The 17,447-nt window shown below is 36.6% G+C and overlaps 1 protein-coding gene across 15 annotated transcripts in view; it reads left to right on the forward strand.

Moving 5' to 3' along the window:
- CASK (calcium/calmodulin dependent serine protein kinase) overlaps positions 1-17,447 on the forward strand; it is a 389,881-nt gene that overhangs the window by 355,799 nt on the left and 16,635 nt on the right. For all 15 annotated transcript variants that reach the window (XM_073799304.1, XM_073799307.1, XM_073799309.1 and 12 more), the window contains 4 exons: positions 626-822; positions 8,404-8,519; positions 15,488-15,568; positions 15,675-15,755. In XM_073799304.1, the coding sequence (XP_073655405.1) occupies positions 626-822; positions 8,404-8,519; positions 15,488-15,568; positions 15,675-15,755 (475 nt within the window). The remainder of the gene's footprint in view (positions 1-625; positions 823-8,403; positions 8,520-15,487; positions 15,569-15,674; positions 15,756-17,447) is intronic.

The raw sequence follows: 17,447 nt of genomic DNA on the forward strand, positions 1-17,447 counted from the left end.
TTTTCTTCTCTAAAAAGAGTAAAATACAAAGTCTAAATCCTGTTTAAAAAATAAAACTATTTTTAAATGCTTTAAAAAATTGTTTGAATTACATTTAAGCTTATCAGCAGTGTGTAGACACACTGCCAGTTGTCATGTAAGCATTTTACAGCAAGATACCAACACGGAGTTCTTGCTAGTTTTGTATCATGTACTGCTTTAGGGTTAAAACCTGTCCTGAATGCTTGTGGTCATGGTTTAAAGGCTGCCATGTGATCATGACAACTTATGCATAATAGCAACTAAATATATTCAGATTTTAAAATGGTAAGCATACTTCTCTATAATTTTAAGCCTATCCTATTATAGTAAAAGCAGAAATTAAGTCTATTTTTACTAAGGAAGTATCTTAAGTGTTCCCTCCAAATAAAAAGAGCAAAGACTTGAACCTGTACACACCAAAAGTAGTACATTGTTTCTAGTGGTAGCTGTTTTTTGTGTTGTATTTCCATGCATCATATTTGCTTTCACCATCTAATGTCCTGTTTGTATTGTAGTAAGTGTTGGTATGTGGTTATTAAGTTAGAGCTGACTGTTTTCTTTCACATCACCATGGCATTTTTTCTTACAAACTCCTGTTTTATAGATCTATGTAAGAGCACAATTTGAATATGATCCAGCCAAGGATGACCTCATCCCCTGCAAAGAAGCTGGCATTCGATTCAGAGTTGGTGACATTATCCAGATTATCAGTAAGGATGATCACAACTGGTGGCAGGGTAAACTGGAAAACTCCAAAAATGGAACTGCGGGTCTCATTCCTTCTCCAGAACTTCAGGAATGGTACGTTTTTGTTGTTTTCTTTTAGTTTCCAATAAAAATGAAGCCTGGCCATCCATTTTTCAACTTTATATTTTATTCTTTTATAGGGTAAAACCTGTTTAATATATTCCTTGCTCTATTAGCCAAACACAGTTCAAATTAGTCATCCAAGAATTCTAAATTGTCAGCACCAAGTAAGCTCCTGCTTAGAGAGTCAGGTCTTTGTTTCACACATGAGGAGAGGAAGGTCTGTAGAGAGGCTGAGCGACTAGCCTCAGGTCATGGTCACATCGTGGTCTCTTAGCAGAGCCCTCTATTCCTATATGCTGTTTCCATCCTTTTAGAATTGCATTTTTTTAAATGTACCCACTCCTTGCCCCTCCACATGCTCTCACCACCCCCATTCCACTCCACCACCAGCGAAAAACTCAAATGCCAGGATTCACGGTCATTCCAGGTATTTAAAGAAGATGTTTCACTATTAGAAGGGTAAGACAGTCAGAAGCTTCATTCTTTACCTTTCCAGGTCTTTTTTTTAAAATAAATTTATCCATTTATTTATTTTTGGCTGCATTGGGTCTTCGTTGCTGCGTGCAGGCTTTCTCTAGTTGGCAGCGAGCGGGGGCAGCTCTTCGTTGCAGTGCGCGGGCTTCTCATTGCTGTGGCTTCTCTTGTTGCAGAGCACGGGCTCTAGGTGTGCGGGCTTCAGTAGTTGTGGCACATGGGCTCAGTAGTAGTGGCTCGCGGGCTCTAGAGCACAGGCTCAGTAGTTGTGGCGCACGGGCCCAGTTGCTCCGAGTCATGTGGGATCTTCCCGGACCAGGGTTCGAACCCATGTCCCCTGCATTGGCAGGCGGATTCATAACCACTGCACCACCAGGGAAGTCTCCCTTGCCAGGTCTTTAAAAATGTGTGTCTGTTAGACAGTTTAGGCTTTGAACGCAGGTTAAAGTCAAACAGTTTTTAGACATGTTTTTAACTGAGAGGAGTCACGGATTACTGTGTATTTTGGTAAAATCTATTTCTGTTACTAATGTTACAATTTGCTGTTTTTTGAAAAATGTCAGTAGTTTTACCTTTGTCAGTACTTTGGCAATATATATCAGAAACCTAGTGCGAAAAAGATAACTTCATGTCCAAAATACTTCCAAAATACTTGAACCTAGCTGAAAGAACCTAGCTGAAAAGAGACCAAAGGCATAGAGTTCATAGACACATACAACTTTTCATCCTTTTTTTTTCACTAATTAAAGGGATTTCTCAGCTAATCTCTTTTGCTTGATCAGTTCTTTCAGCTATACTCTTAAATTTAGAATGTCAGAGCTGGTAAGAACTTCAGATGCCATCATTTTACACAAGGAAACATAGGCCTAGTTAGAGGAAGTAGCAGCCTTCCATCTGATGCTGTCTTTCAAGTCTCATCTTCAGAAAACAGTTTAAGCATTAGTGAGAGGAAAGTGATTTCTAAGTCATTTTGATGGTGATGTTACTATGTTATCACTGATATTTATGTTTTACAAAATGTGTTCTTGAATGTTGCCATATATTAATGAGCATTTGTTGAAAGTAATTATGTAGAATCCAGACCTCTTCTCCCTAGTCAGCTCATTTGTATAAATCATGTCTCACCAGTACCTAGAACTCTGAGTCCTCTGGAGGAAGCCTGAGAAATGGCAGGGGGAAAAGCAGATTTGCTTCCTGTTTCCTGTAATGGTAGACTAGGTTATTTGGATCAATCCTCCCACTGGAAAAGAAAAATGAAAAGTGCTACAGAAAATATGTTTTTGAAAATGACCTTAAAAGTACTGAGTAGCTGAAAAGGTATTGGGGAACTCAGTGACCAATTTTTATATGAAAGCCATTAATCAGAGCAGTAAAAATTAGAGTACCAAATTGGTCCATTTTGCCAGGAGGGCATTTCTATTACTAAAAACTTCTCTTCCAGAGGACCAAGGTTAAGACCTAATAAGGCCTGTACAAGTAGGAGAATCTTTTAGGAGACTCATCCCGCATTGTCAGGATCTGCAAAAGGCTATACCCCCAGGTTAAGAGCAAACAGATAAGCATCCCCTCACTGCCCTTCCACACCAGGGGACTGTAGAGAAGGCTGCCTTGTCGGTGAGCAGAGCAAAAGGAAAGCAAAGTTCCCCTGAAAAAATTGTGGCCACTGGTCCACCTTGAATGGATTTGCACCCAGGTACACATAGCCCGGGACAGCCAGGGAAACTCCAGCTATGTGCTTGATGTGAGGTTTCCCCTTTACTAACAGTTCCAAATATCTGTTATAAACAAATGAAAGTTTCTGAAGGAGAACACTTTTATCCTAGGCCTCATCCTAGAGCTCCTCCTGACCCCCCACGTAAACTTTCTTGAGGGCAGTTACCAGCAAGTCAGAATAAGCAGGCGCACATGGAAACCAGTGAGACCTGACAGAAATGAAAGACGCCAGGAACAAACTCAAACCTACTTCATATATTGGAATTAGGAGACAAAGGTTTTTAAACAACTGTGCTTATTAGCAAGCTTTTAAAAATCAGTAAAAGCTTAAAAAAATATCTTCAGAGAAGAGGGGGAAAAAATTTAATGGCATAGCAGATTTGAAAAAGAACCAAAATGAATTTCCAAGGACAAAAAATGCACTAACAAAAACTCAGTGGCCACATGCCTATTAGAATGGCTAAAATTTTTTAAAGTTTTCATCAGGTAAATGGATAAACAAATGATGGCATATGCATACAATAGGATGCTCTTAAGCAATAAAAAGAAATGAACTATTGATAACACACAACAATATGGGTGAAACTCAAAATCATTAGGCTGGGTTTCCAGGCAAAAAAGAGAACATACTGTATAATTCCATTATATAAAATTCCAGAAAATGCAAAACTAATCTACAGTGACAGTGGTTTCCTGGGGATCTGGAGGAGGGAGGGGGGGATTACAGAGGGGCATAAGAAAATTCCTGGGGTGATGAAAATGTTTGTTATCTTGATTGTAGTGATGGTTTCATGGGATGTATTAATGTTTCAAAACTGATGAAATGTTACACTTTATGTTATGTTCAGTTTATTGCAGAAAAACTGAACTCAATAAAGTTGCAGTGACTGTAGAGGGAGACAGGGATTCTAACTAGGATGAAGAGGAAGAGGCCCACTGGGCAGTATGTTCCTTGAGACCACAGTAGGACTCTGGAGGTATAGGAAGGCATTCCCAACTGAGGGGGAAAAGCAGAGTCCCTTGTTGGAAAAGTGAATTGGTCTCTAGAATGTCGATGGACGTGTAATACTAATGAGAAAGATTTGAAACAATACTATCAGCCAGACCCAGAAGCTTTGTTCAGATGTGTTGCTACCAAGTCATATTTTTCACATCCTGTAGATGAGAAATCAATTTTTTTGGACCCAAATACCTTACCTTATTTATCCTTGCTAAATCTCATCTTGCTTGACAAGGCCCATCAGTCTAATCCTCTGATACGATTTAAGTCCCTGAATCTGTCATCCCTTCCCTTGCCTACTAGATCCTCATCCAAGTCAGCAATAAAATGTTAAACATGTGTTTGAAATTTCCTTCCAGGTTGACCTAAATTCTAACACAGTTTCCTTGCACATACTGAGCTAAAAGAAATAACATTCATTTCCTGAGTGCCTAGTAAAAATCAGTATCATTCCTCTGTCATTACACCACATGTGGCCACACCACAAATTTTTACTGGGAACTTCTTTTTCTTAAAGTTTTTAAGCTGAAAAACATTTATTATAAGATACTCTGTACACTATAATGTAAGCTTCATGAGGTCAGGATTTCATCTCTTTTAACCTGTCAAAAATTCCTCAGTTCTGTTTATGTTTCCAAAGATCCTGTGCCTCACAGAAGCTGTATTTATGACTGACAGCACATATTGGCTTGAACTGGAAGAATTCCCAAAGCAAAGGTTTCATCAGCCTCCTCTCTATGCCACTTAGGTAATATATGGAGATTGACTTTGTTGCTGTTACTGAGAGTTCACAGTATTTATTTCCCAATAAATGTCTTTCTCCTAACCAAAAATAAAGAAATAAATATAAATAAAGCCCTCAAAGATCAAGAGAGAGAAAGAGACATGGAGGAAAGACTCTTTAAGAAAGTAGAAGAGAACACGTCCCAACTCATTTCATGATGCCAGCACTACCCTAATACCAAAGGTCCATAAAGGCAAAAGAAAACTACAGACCCATATCCCTCATGAGCACAGATGTAAAAATCCTCAGCAAAATATTAGCAAATTGAATCTAACAATATATAAAAAGGATATACATCTTGACCCAGTAGAGTTTGTACTGGGAATGAACAGCTGGTTCAACATTGGAAAACCAATCAACCTGATTCACCATATTAACAGACTAAAGAAGAGAAATCCACATGGTCATAGCCATAGGTGCGGATTTTAAAATTCAACATCCATTCATGATTAAAACTCTCACAAACTGTGAATTGAAGGGAACTTCCTTAAACCTGATTGAGAGTATCTACAATAAACCTACAGCAAACATTATTGGAAGGGAAAAAAAATATAACAGGTGATATGATTCTGTGTAGAAATTCAAAGGAATCTATAGATAAACAATTAGAATTAATGAGAGTTTAGCAAGATGGCTGATGTAAAATCAGTGTACAAAAATCAATATTTCTATTTACAGTAAAAAATGGAAAATAATTTTTAAATACCCTACATAACACCACCTGCAACACCATAATACTATAAAGTACTCTTGCAAAAAAAATAGAACTTAAGTTTGATTAGGCCTCTAGATCTAATTAGCTATTTGCAGGAAATGCAAAAGACAAAGAGACTTACTGAAGACACCACAGGGGTGAGATCAGAAACTATAGGACAAACAACCAGTTTCTGCAACAAATAATTTGCAAGAAGAAAAGGGAGAGAGGGAAGGAGGGGGAACCTATAGGTTTAAAGGGAATTTAAGAATATTTAAGGAAGAAATGATACAAACTTGGATTTTTTTCAAAGTAATCTTAGGGTGGGTAGGTTGTAAATAAAACAAAATAAGCCATGAGTTAATAAATGTTGAAGCTGGGTTGTAGATATTTGGGGTTCATTACACTATTCTCTACTCTTGTATATGTTTGAATTTTTCAGTATTACAAATTTTTTAAATACCATTTATAAGTTTTTTAATCAACAACCTAGGAACAAACCTAATAAAGTTGTTCAAGACATTTAGAGGATAAACTATAAAACTTACTGAGACATTAAAGAAGACCTAAATAAATGGAAAGACATACTGTATTCAGGGACTAGAAGACTCAATATTGTAAATATTGTAAAGATGTCTATTCCTCCCAGATTGATTCATAGATTCAATTCAATCCCAACCGTTTTGAAATTGACAAGCTAATTTTAAAGTTTTCAAGGAAATGCACAGAATCAGGAATAGTCAAGATGCTCTTCTAGAAGCATAAGGAGGGAGGCCTTGCCCCACTGATGCCAAGATTTATTATAAAGCTGTAGTAATTAAGACAATAAGGTATGGGCTTAGAGATGCTCAAATAGACCAATTGAAGAGAACCCCTGAACACTCTCATACATAAATAGTCACTAGTGAGGAATGAATAGACTTTTCCATAAGTTGTGCTGGGGCAATTGGTTATCTATTAGGGAAAAAATGAGAGAAATTGGACCCCTGACTTCACACCACATACAAAAATCAGTTCCAGTGTATTAAAAACCAAAACATGAAAGACAAAACTATAAACCCTTGAGAAGATAATATTGGAGAATATCTTTAGGGACAAGGAAGGATTTCCTAAAAAAGATATGAAAAATATTTCCCATAAAAGAAAACATTGCTAGATTTGACTAAATTAAAACTAATAAGTTACATTCATCAAATACCATGAAAAGATTAAAAAGGCAAGCCACAGAGTGGAAGAAGATACCTCCAACACATATAACTAACAAAAGTGTAATATTCACACCATATAAAGAATTCCTACAAATCAATGAGAAGAAGACAACTGGATAGGAAAGTGGTCAAAAGATTTGAACAGGCACTTTACAAAAGAGGAAATCCAATAGCCAATAGCATATAAAAGGTGCTCAATCTCATTAATAATCAGTGAAATGCAAACTCAAAACACAGTGTTATTTCATTACTCGTCCACCATGATGGCTAAAATTATAGACTGATAATAACAAGTGTTCACATGGAAGTGGAACAACAAGAACTCTGTACTGCTGGTGGGAATGCAAATCAGTACAATCTCATTGTAAAACAACTCGTCATTTTCAATAGCATTGTATGGCATTCTGATAGTCATTTTGGATTCTCCTTATATGTGGCTCACTTGGGCACCCCACATTGGCCCACAAGCAAAGTCATTAAGTAAGCAAAACCTTCTGTGGTAATATCTTGAAAGGCAAGTACTTGCTTAGCCTAAACCTAAGAGAGCAACTTTTTTTATTATTATTATTTTAAATTTTTGGCTGCGTTGGGTCTTTGTTGCTGCGCACGGGCTTTCTCTAGTTGTGGCGAGTGGGGGCTACCCTTCGTTGTGGTGCGCGGGCTTCTCATTGCAGTGGGTTCTAGGCGTGTGGGCTTCAGTAGTTGTGGCACATGGGCTCAGTAGTTGTGGCTCACGGGCTCTAGAATGCAGGCTCAGTAGTTGTGGCACAGGGGCTTAGTTGCTCTGCAGCATGTGGGATCTTACTGGACCAGGGCTCGAACCCATGTCCCCTGCATTGGCAGGCAGATTCTTAACCACTGTGCCACCAGGGAAGTCCTAAGAGAGCAACTTTTTAACAACATTTATGTATATGTTACTAATGCTGAATACTGTAATTATGTAGAACAAAATTATGATTTTTCTGAATGTAATTTTTACTTTGGATTTAATCATAGCTTTTTTTTTCCTACCTAGAATCTTCAAGTAGTAGTAGTACCATTTATTAGGCATCTACTGTGCCTGCCACTGTGCTAGGGATATTATTTACATTTTTTGTTATAATTCTTTACAACAGCCATCCAAGAGGCTCCAAGAGATTAAGGAACTTGCCAATAGAATGCACCGCCTAAGAGCATGGGCTCTGGTGCCAGACTGTCCTCACCCTCCCACTTTATTAGCTGTGTGATTGGGACAAATTAATTAACCTCTCAGTCCTTTGATCCCCTCATCTGTAAAACGGTGACATGATTTCACGTGTTGTTAGAAAGATTAAATGAGTTAATATATGTAAACTTCCTAGAAAAGCACCTAACACTAAATTGATAAAAGCTAGTAAGTGATAGAGCCAGGATTCAAATCAGACCTGTCTCAACTCAAAATCCCACACTCATTCCACTGTATTTCATGACTATATGTTTAGACTTTTCATCTGTGTTATCAGTTAGTATATATTCAAGTGATACAATGTTATTTTCGTATAAGCCTGCATTTTTAAAACCTTTCTAGGAAATTGTCAAGGAGCAGCCTTTATCTGAATGATTTGAAAAGTTTGTGAGGAGTTTGTTCACGCAGGTTCATGTAAACTCTTCAAATGACTGGTTTTCCTCTTTTATCAGCATAAAACTATACATTAGTTTTTTTCTTTTCTTTGTGTGCTAGGCGAGTCGCTTGCATTGCCATGGAGAAGACCAAACAGGAGCAGCAAGCCAGCTGTACTTGGTTTGGCAAGAAAAAGAAGCAGTACAAAGATAAATATTTGGCAAAGCACAATGCAGGTAGGGAAAAGTACGACTTACTGAGACCGGTTAAACATCTCAAAGACTGAAGTAGATGTAACATCTCAATTCCGTCTTCAGAGTTCTCTATCAAAAAAAATTTCACCATATGAGATCATCAGCTTGCAAAAACTTTAAGAATCCCTTGCCTTCAATTATTATGTTGGTTATTTGCCAAATATTTTACAGAGCTATACTTTATAGGAAGAAAATGCTATTTGGAAACAGTACTCTCTGGAACTCAAAGAACCCACTACATTAAGTCCTCCCCTGAGAAATGAGAGACTGAGAGTTTGCTGAATTGCCAGGATTCTTGCCTCCTTGCTGAGATTGGCCTTGAGCAAATACCCTCACTCCTGGCTCCTCTCTGGCCCTTGGACATGGCCCTGTGCCACATTTCTAAGGGCAAAGGTGCGCTCTTAACAGAGAGCTGTGCTGCAAATGGTTCAGTGATTGATCTGAAAGAGTGCAAATGACATTAGATAGATACTAACTTAATTTGGTCAGTTCCTGTCACTAGTCTTCTTCCTTCATGGTATTTCTTAGCCCCTAAAAGACCAAGAACATTATCTTGGCCTACCTTTCATGGTATGTTTGTCTATATGGAAGCTTGCATTCAACTTAAGTCAAAATATTCACTCATTTGCTAAGAACTGAAATGAATACCAAAAAAAGCATGCTCTGTCGTTGCAGTAGAATTCCCAGAAGACTCACAGGATGTAACTTAACGAAAAGGCATGATGATGTAGGGTGGGATTTACTTATTTTCAATAACTTCTTAATATGACTCCTTTTATAAGGAACTTCTTGCACTTCTGAGGAAGTGCAAGCCCCAACATTGGCATTAGATTAGTTCCCAAGGTTTCAGAAATAACTCCAAACTTCAAACATATGGCAAAGAAAATCAAGTGAATGCTATCATGCACACCCAGTTTGACAGTATAATATTTCTGACAGATATGAAATGCATTTCCCTCTGTAGAACGTTATATTTTATTAGTATTCACTAGGAAAAATTATTTTGAAACTCTGAATGATTCATTTCTTGATCAGAGAGTAAAAGTAAACATTTTGAAGTATTGTATAATGTGGAATGAATGTGAGTGACCACATGGCTTAATTTTAAATGGTTCAGTTAAATGCGGAAATCTTTCCCATCATGATAGCTACAGTGTGCCACATTTTTATTTCCAATAAAAGGTATCATTTCTGGTTATATACCACTATAGAGCACTAGTCTGATAATGGCTATTTTTGTTTTATAAAGAGAAGAAATATTCAAAGTAGATTAGTTAAATATAATTAGTTAAAACTAATTGTAAATGCTCCAGTAGTACTATTTGAAGAAATTCACTGTAGTAGCAGCAGAATGTTGTTTAACATAAAATGTCAGTGGTTATTGCCAGGTCTCCATAATCACCTTTATTTCCATCAGCTTCTAACAGGCTCAGAAGGTCTGTTGACATTACATATATATGTATAACCTTGTAATTTTTACAGTGATTTTAAATGATATATAGATGGCATTAAAATTAATTTAAACGTAGAAAAGCAAAGAAATGGCCCATAAGGCTGTCAATTCATCCTTAGCTTTTTATATTCTACTGATGGAAGGCATGTAGACATGAGTATCCAATTTGCCAACACTCTTTAATTTAGCTCTGAGGAAAAATAAGAAGCCAGTTAATTGAAAAACTAGACTCTCTAAATGCTGACAAAGAGTCTGTTGAATCATTCACTTGAGAATTTTGCCAGAGAATCAGCATCCTATCTGGTGGCCAGTGTTTTCCAGAGTTAACTTTTTCCATTCTTTGACCACTGGAGCACCACTGATCTTCCATTGTTCCTGTTCTCTCTGATTCATCACAAGTGGTGCTTGGTAGTCCTGCAAACGCACCTGTAAGCTTAACAGCCAGCCCAAGCTAGGACCAGAAGCTAGCACACCTGTGTATCCATGCACCTTTGGCAAATCACTTGGCTCCTGTGGGCCTCAAAACGAGGGAACTGGGTTAGTCAATAAAGGATATCTTTTCTAATTCTAAAGTTCAGTGGATCTCAGGTTATTTCATCACTGGGCCTGATAAATGGATATCATTTAATGAAGCCAAGTACTCATTTGCTGTCCCTTATCTTAAGCTTTAGCTCTGGTAAACATTGCCCATTATGTTTGAAGGCTATACCACCCTTGCTAGAGAAGGCAGGAACCTCATAGAAATGGAATAGAATTGCTTTTTCTCTGTCGTCTTTAAACACAACACCTCCTATCCAAAACCATGGATCTATCTAAGTTCTTGTAAACTTAAAACTAAGAGGAGACCCACCACTTCTTTGTTATCCACAACATCTTCCTAAGCAGTGGTCTTCCGGGCCCCAGAGCCTTCCTCATGCTCACAGTTCCTTCTGCATGTCAGTATTTGTCACTGCCTGAGAGCCTCCTTTGATAGAAAATCTGAGCTTTTTATAAGGTCCTTGCAGGGCCACTCAAGTTTCTGTACAGAACTTGTGTTTAGGCTCATTTGTGACTGTCTAGTCAGAATGTCATTGTTAGGATTCCCACCCGCACAAAATCATCACTCATGAGCTCTCCTACTAGTTTTTCTGGTCTGGAGAAGATGGCTGGCTTTTTCCCTGGACTTTCTAGAATATGCTGCCTGGCATGTCCTTTCTGCCACCATCTCTTCAGCATTCTTCCCCATCACCAGCCAACTCTTACATTTTGTTAATTATAAAGACCAGAAGAACCATTTACTTACTGACTACCTTGCCTTTACAAGAGATGAAATTGTCAGGAAGGAAAGTCAAGTATTTTATCAGCTGTTCTGCTTTTAGCTATGATGAAAGTTTATCCTAATATGTGGCATTGCCTACATAAAGAATTGCTCTAAAAGAGAGAAACACATACTGTTGACCTCCATTGGGAAGGCAAATGCTTTGAGAACTTTGAAATACCATATTCTTTAATACCAAGAACTAGCCAAATGGGTTCATAGGCCACAAATCCAACTATGTTTCTGAAAGGTGTCTTCTGACTTATTCAAAAGTCGATTGTAAAATACAGTGGGGGAATCATCCCGTAGTCCTCAGTAAATTAAAATAAGGGCCATTGGGGTTAACGTATACACACTACTATATATAAAATAGATAACCAACAAGGACCTACTGTGGAGCACAGGGAACTACACTCAATATTTTGTAATAACCTATAAGGGAAAAGAATCTGAAAAAGAATCTGAATCACTTTGCTGTACACCTACCTGAAACTAACACAACATTGTAAATCAACTGTACTTCAGTTTTTTAAAAATGCAACTGATTTTTATACATTGAAAAATAAGTAATTTTTAAAAAATAAAATAAGGGCATATGTTTTGTTTCCTGCTTCAAATCTTTGAGAATTCAGCAGCTATTGTTGACAAGATCCAAACCTTATCATTAAATTCTGAAGTTGTTTACATTTGTAGTAAAAATAAAGGATGAGAACTTTATCAATATCTAGAACTGATGGAAATGATAAAATACTAGAATTAATTATTTCCATTTATGTCACCAGGAAATTCTACATGTCTAGTTAAAGCAGAATTCTGTTCAAATTGTTGCCTACCTCTCACATTATATAGTGGCAGTCTATTAGCTGAATGTGACCCATAAATAAATTTTATTTTTCCCATATACACACGGTGTTTAAAATAATCTTAATTAGTTATCACATTTGAAAATCAAATATTTAACATAAAATCTGGGTTTCTGCCTTTCCTTGAAAGAACAGAGGATGTGGTAACATTAGGCCCACTTTACTCGGCCCAGTGTTACCGTGTACAATGGCTTATCTAAGTGGAGGTTTGTACAGTATTTGAAGATACTAGTATACTTCAAAGCTACTTTGAAGATAGCTTTTCCAACTGAGATATGGAATCAATGTTAAAGGCTTATTTATGGAAAAGATTCTACTGGAGAACAGGTATCTAAATACTCAAAAGTGTCATGAACATTGAGTAGCTTACCAGGAAGTCAGGACAATATGCCAGACAGTATTTCTGAAGCCTTGGGAATAGATTTGATTATGGTGTGTGTAGTGTTTACAGCAAATGCATTTTCTGCAATGCATGAAAGACTTTTAGCCACATAAATTTGATGCAAAAAGTATTGTCATGCTTCTAGAAGAACTATACTCTTTGAGGCACTAAGATTCCTCAGCCCTAGGACTTCCAAAATCAATTTAAGATCAAGTTATTAATGTAAACCTTTTTTAAAACTCTTCATTGATTCATTTTCTTTTAATGTTAGAGCCCTGAGCAGTGGTATTTAAATATCCTGAGAAACTCCATTTACATACACACATACAAACATAGAGGATTTCTACAATACCATTCATAGGTGTGTTTAAATTATGTTTAATACCACAAATTAGTACTGTTGACTTTAAAAAGCTATTATTTTTGTTTTCTTTAATACAGAGAACTCTAAAGACGACAAAAAGTGGCCCATAATCTCACTGCCCTGTTGACATTTTTTTAATAGTAAAAGTAATAGGCACATGTGATTAGAAAAGATACAGAATGAAAAGCAAAAGGCTTCCACACCTACACTCCCTGAAGAAGGTTTCTTGTAACTATTCCCAGACAAAATTTGTATGCATATGCTAGTATATAAAACCCACTGGCTTTTATATAAGGATATTGTTGAATTTTTATTAAAATGAGTTTGTTTCTTAATGTGATTTATTTGCCTCATGTTTAGAATATTGCATGGTAAAGTTTCTTTTGTGCATATTATACTTTTATTTTACTAATATATTAAAAGCCATATTTCAATGACCCCTGTACATTTTTCATGCTGTCTTACTCCCAATGGCCTCTGTGCATGTAAGTAACCTGTTGAGTGACTGTGCCTCTTTGTTTTTGACGGTTTCCTTTCATTAAGTCCCTTTTTTTAAATCAGCAAACAACTTAAAACCTTTAAAAGTTCAGTCTCTAAGTGTTCTCCTTATATTCTTTGTATGTCATATTTTAAAATATCCTTTTTTATTGTTTCTCCACCCTATGACTACGTGATGATTTCATTTAGACTGGAGTACCCTCTTCATGCTATTCATATATGGTTAAGATACTGATGTGTAACATATCTGTTCATTTGTCATGTTGATTGTTGATATCTAACTCATTCTTATGTGTTTGAAAAAAATGACTTAATTCAGTAGGATTGGAGTCAGGGCTCTGTAGAGGGAAAGAGATGTGTATACCATTCAGAAAACTTGTGTCATCATCTTGCTCTTTTGTGAGATGCTTGATTATTTCTATATAATAAAATATATCAGCTTGTTGATGGACCTCTTTCATAAGCATACTTTTCTTGACGAAAATATCACTCAGAGGGCAATAGGTATAAAAAGCAATGCCGTAAGCTCTCCTGCTTTTATTTTTGCAACTCTTCGTCGCTCCATTACCACTGCAGCATGACTAGCTAGCTCCGCCACGCAGACAGCCTCATGTTCATTTTGATTTTCTGAATCTGCCATTAAAGCATTTTGTGGTTTTTAGCTGTTGCTAGAGAATATGCTTTTAAGTCTTTTAGTCAACGTTTATGCAATCAAGTTATCAAAAAAAATGCACAAATACCCATTAACATGCACTAACCCTTATTTTAACATATTGTATTTCTTTTTTTTTAGTATTTTGGGAATGATACTTTTGTTCGTTTGTTTCTGATCTGTTGCATTCCAGAGTATCCTATTTTGCATTTTAAGGTTCTTTGCTACTGGGAAGAACACAAATGTTAAGGACTGAGCTGATATTCAAAGCATTTGGCCATATTGTTTCAGGGAGTAGAAGCTTCTCTTAATGATTGACTGAAGCATCTCAGATTCCTCTATTACACCATGGAATCAATTTCATGGAATTTATTTCAACCCCTCTAAAATCCAGAGCTTATTCAATATTCTTTTAAAAAAGAAATTTCAGTGTGTGCCTGACAACATATGGGTAGTACCACACAGAAAAATATTCTGGGAAACATAGACACGTGATTTTAGCCTTCTTGTGAGAATTTTCAAATGTGTTGTGAGAATTGGACTACCTTAAACTTCGACAGGAACGGTCATCCTCTTGGGAAAGTTTTTGTAATAGTTTTGTGAAGAGGCAGGTTTCCAAAAAACATTTTTTAAAGCGTTTCTTCTCAGTCTGTAATGATTAGAGAACTCCCCTTTTGCAAAAGTTTCCAAGCTCAGACTCTGCTTCATGCTTCTTCCCATTCTGTCCATCCTAACTTACTTATTACCACACACAAGCTGACAAAGTTTGGGGCCCAGGGAAGCATGTTCCCCTACTTACATACCCAAGACTTTCCATTGAATGGATAGCTGGGTTGCAATAAAACTTCTGAGATGCTCATTTCCAAAGCGTGTGGAATCATAGTTGCAAAACTTGACTTTGAAGGAAATCTAGCATGCTACCTTCAGCAACTCTGTTGAAAGAAAGAACCATCAAGTTAAAGACCAGCTGTCCATGCATCTCTCATCCATCCCTAGAAATAATCTAGCTGGCCTCTTTCTTGGTTAACTTTAGTTGCATTCATGTTGGTCACTGTCTGCAGACTTTTTCTTTTTAGTATTGCTGATTTCTTAGAATTGCAAAAATATGAACAGCATGTTGTTTTGAATGAATTCATATGATTTGTTGGATACTGCATGAAAAGATATGCAGTATCTTTTACAACTGGACTTTTATGCATGTGCTCAACATATCTTTGGATGACCCTGGTTCTAAAGTGCATTTTCATGGGCTTAAAAATGAAATTTTCTCCCAAAAGGTTATATGACTTAAATTACATGTAAGCTATATATTGTAAGTTGGATCCATATTTTTTAAGACATGGCTTTACTATAATTTTGGTTTTGCCAGTAAAATTATAATTTACATACATGAAATATTCCTTCTGTAAATTTATATTCTTTCTAAATCTTTGCATTTTAGTGTTTGATCAATTAGATCTTGTTACATATGAAGAAGTAGTAAAACTGACAGCATTCAAAAGGAAAACACTAGTCTTGTTAGGTAAGTTTAACTGCATAAGTGGCTTTCTTATTTTCATCTTCAAAACAGTTTATGAATATTATTAACAATTATCAATTTTTAACTTCCTTTTTAAAAAATGACATAGGTGCGCATGGTGTTGGGAGAAGACACATAAAAAACACCCTCATCACAAAGCACCCAGACCGGTTTGCGTACCCTATTCCACGTAAGCAATGTTTCACTCTCCTTTAAGTATATTTTTCCTAGTACTTTTCTAATCTTGTAATTTACATATTTTTTCTGATTACATAAGTAATAACTGTTCATTATAGGAAATTTGGAAAGTCCAGAAAAGAACAAAGAAGAAAATGAGTTAACAGTTAATCCCAACCTCACTCTCAATATTTTATTGTATACCCTTCCAGGCTTCTCTTGGTGCAAACACGTCGTGTGTGTGTGTGTGTGTGTGTGTGTGTGTGTGTGTGTGTGTGTGTGTGTGTGTGTGTTGTTATCATTGTTGTCGTTTAACAAGACTGAGCTCGTTCAGTCTATTTGTAATCTAATTTTTCCAACAATATGCCATAAATGTTACCCAGATGAATTATTCTTCAGAAAAATAGGTTTTAATGATAGTATAATTTTCTTTGATATAACAATATTTTCCTTAATCTGTACCTAAATTCTTGACTTTTATCACTTTTAAAACCCAATGTGCTATCCATTGTTTATTGTAAAGAATTTTAACTCTGTAATATTTTTATTCCCCTTATTTTCTATATCTTATCCTTAACCTCTTGTCTTCTTTGTTTCCTCAACTACAAAATGAAGTAATTCCAGGAAAATAAAGAGGATTTGAGATCATATGAACACTTAGCAGATACTGGATAGATAATAGCCATCTTGCTACCATCATTTTATTTTATTTTTTATTATTATTATTATTCCAAAGTTTAAAATTTGAATCCCAAAAGCTTTTTAGCAGTTAGAGCTTTGTTCGGGGTGGGAAGAGCTAAAGGAGAATGATTTTTAAGAGCAACAGGAGAGTGAATTCCCTGGCGGTCCAGTGGTTAGGACTCTGCGCTTTCAACTGCCGAGGGCCCGGGTTTAATCACTGGTCGGGAAAAAGAGCAATAGGAAAAAATAGGAAGATTGGCTCCATCCTGTAGGGCCCTCCAATGCCATGTCAGCACCATTTACTGTTTTCTCTACATCCCAGAGAGCTGTGAGGCTTCATAAGACCACTCTCATCCCAGAACCCTGTCTGATTTACTCAAAAAAGAAATTCATCAAATATTCTTTCAGTTGGTACCACTGGAGTTTTCTAGTAAAACGCTTTAAAATGTTCTTTTAATTCTCTTTATGTCTAGATCATGAATACAGCAAGCTTCACTAACATTTAGTTTCTTCTTGATCACATAAGCAATTGAACTTCCATGTTATTAAATGGCCAATTAACTAGCTTGGTTTTAAAGTGTGTTACTGCTGACCCCAATCATGTCTACTTGCTGTAATATTTGACCCTGGGTGTATACATAGCGTATGTTTACCTACCGAAATGACCGAAGATAGGACAGCATCAACATAGTATGCTGTTTCTTCAGCTTTTCATGTGCCTGGAGAAAGGGTTCTTCTTTAAAACATCCACATTTTGATGTCCATGAGCACTTGGCAGTTCTACAGTCTAGTTGGGGCAGGAGAGGGGAAACTCCCCCTGGGTTTGGACTCATGTACAACAAAGAATAGCATGAATTTGTTCTTGCTCAAAAAAGGAAAGAAGCAAAGAGAGAAAGAAAACTAAAACTGCTGTTCCTGGCTTGTCTAGAAAAACATTTCCTAAAGTGTGTTTTGCAGAATCCTGGTCCTATTAGTATCCCACAGAACTAGGACTCATTGGCAGATATTTTAGTATACACTCGCT

Source organism: Tursiops truncatus, chromosome X (genome assembly GCF_011762595.2).
Source record: "Tursiops truncatus isolate mTurTru1 chromosome X, mTurTru1.mat.Y, whole genome shotgun sequence".
Lineage (NCBI taxonomy): Eukaryota > Metazoa > Chordata > Mammalia > Artiodactyla > Delphinidae > Tursiops > Tursiops truncatus.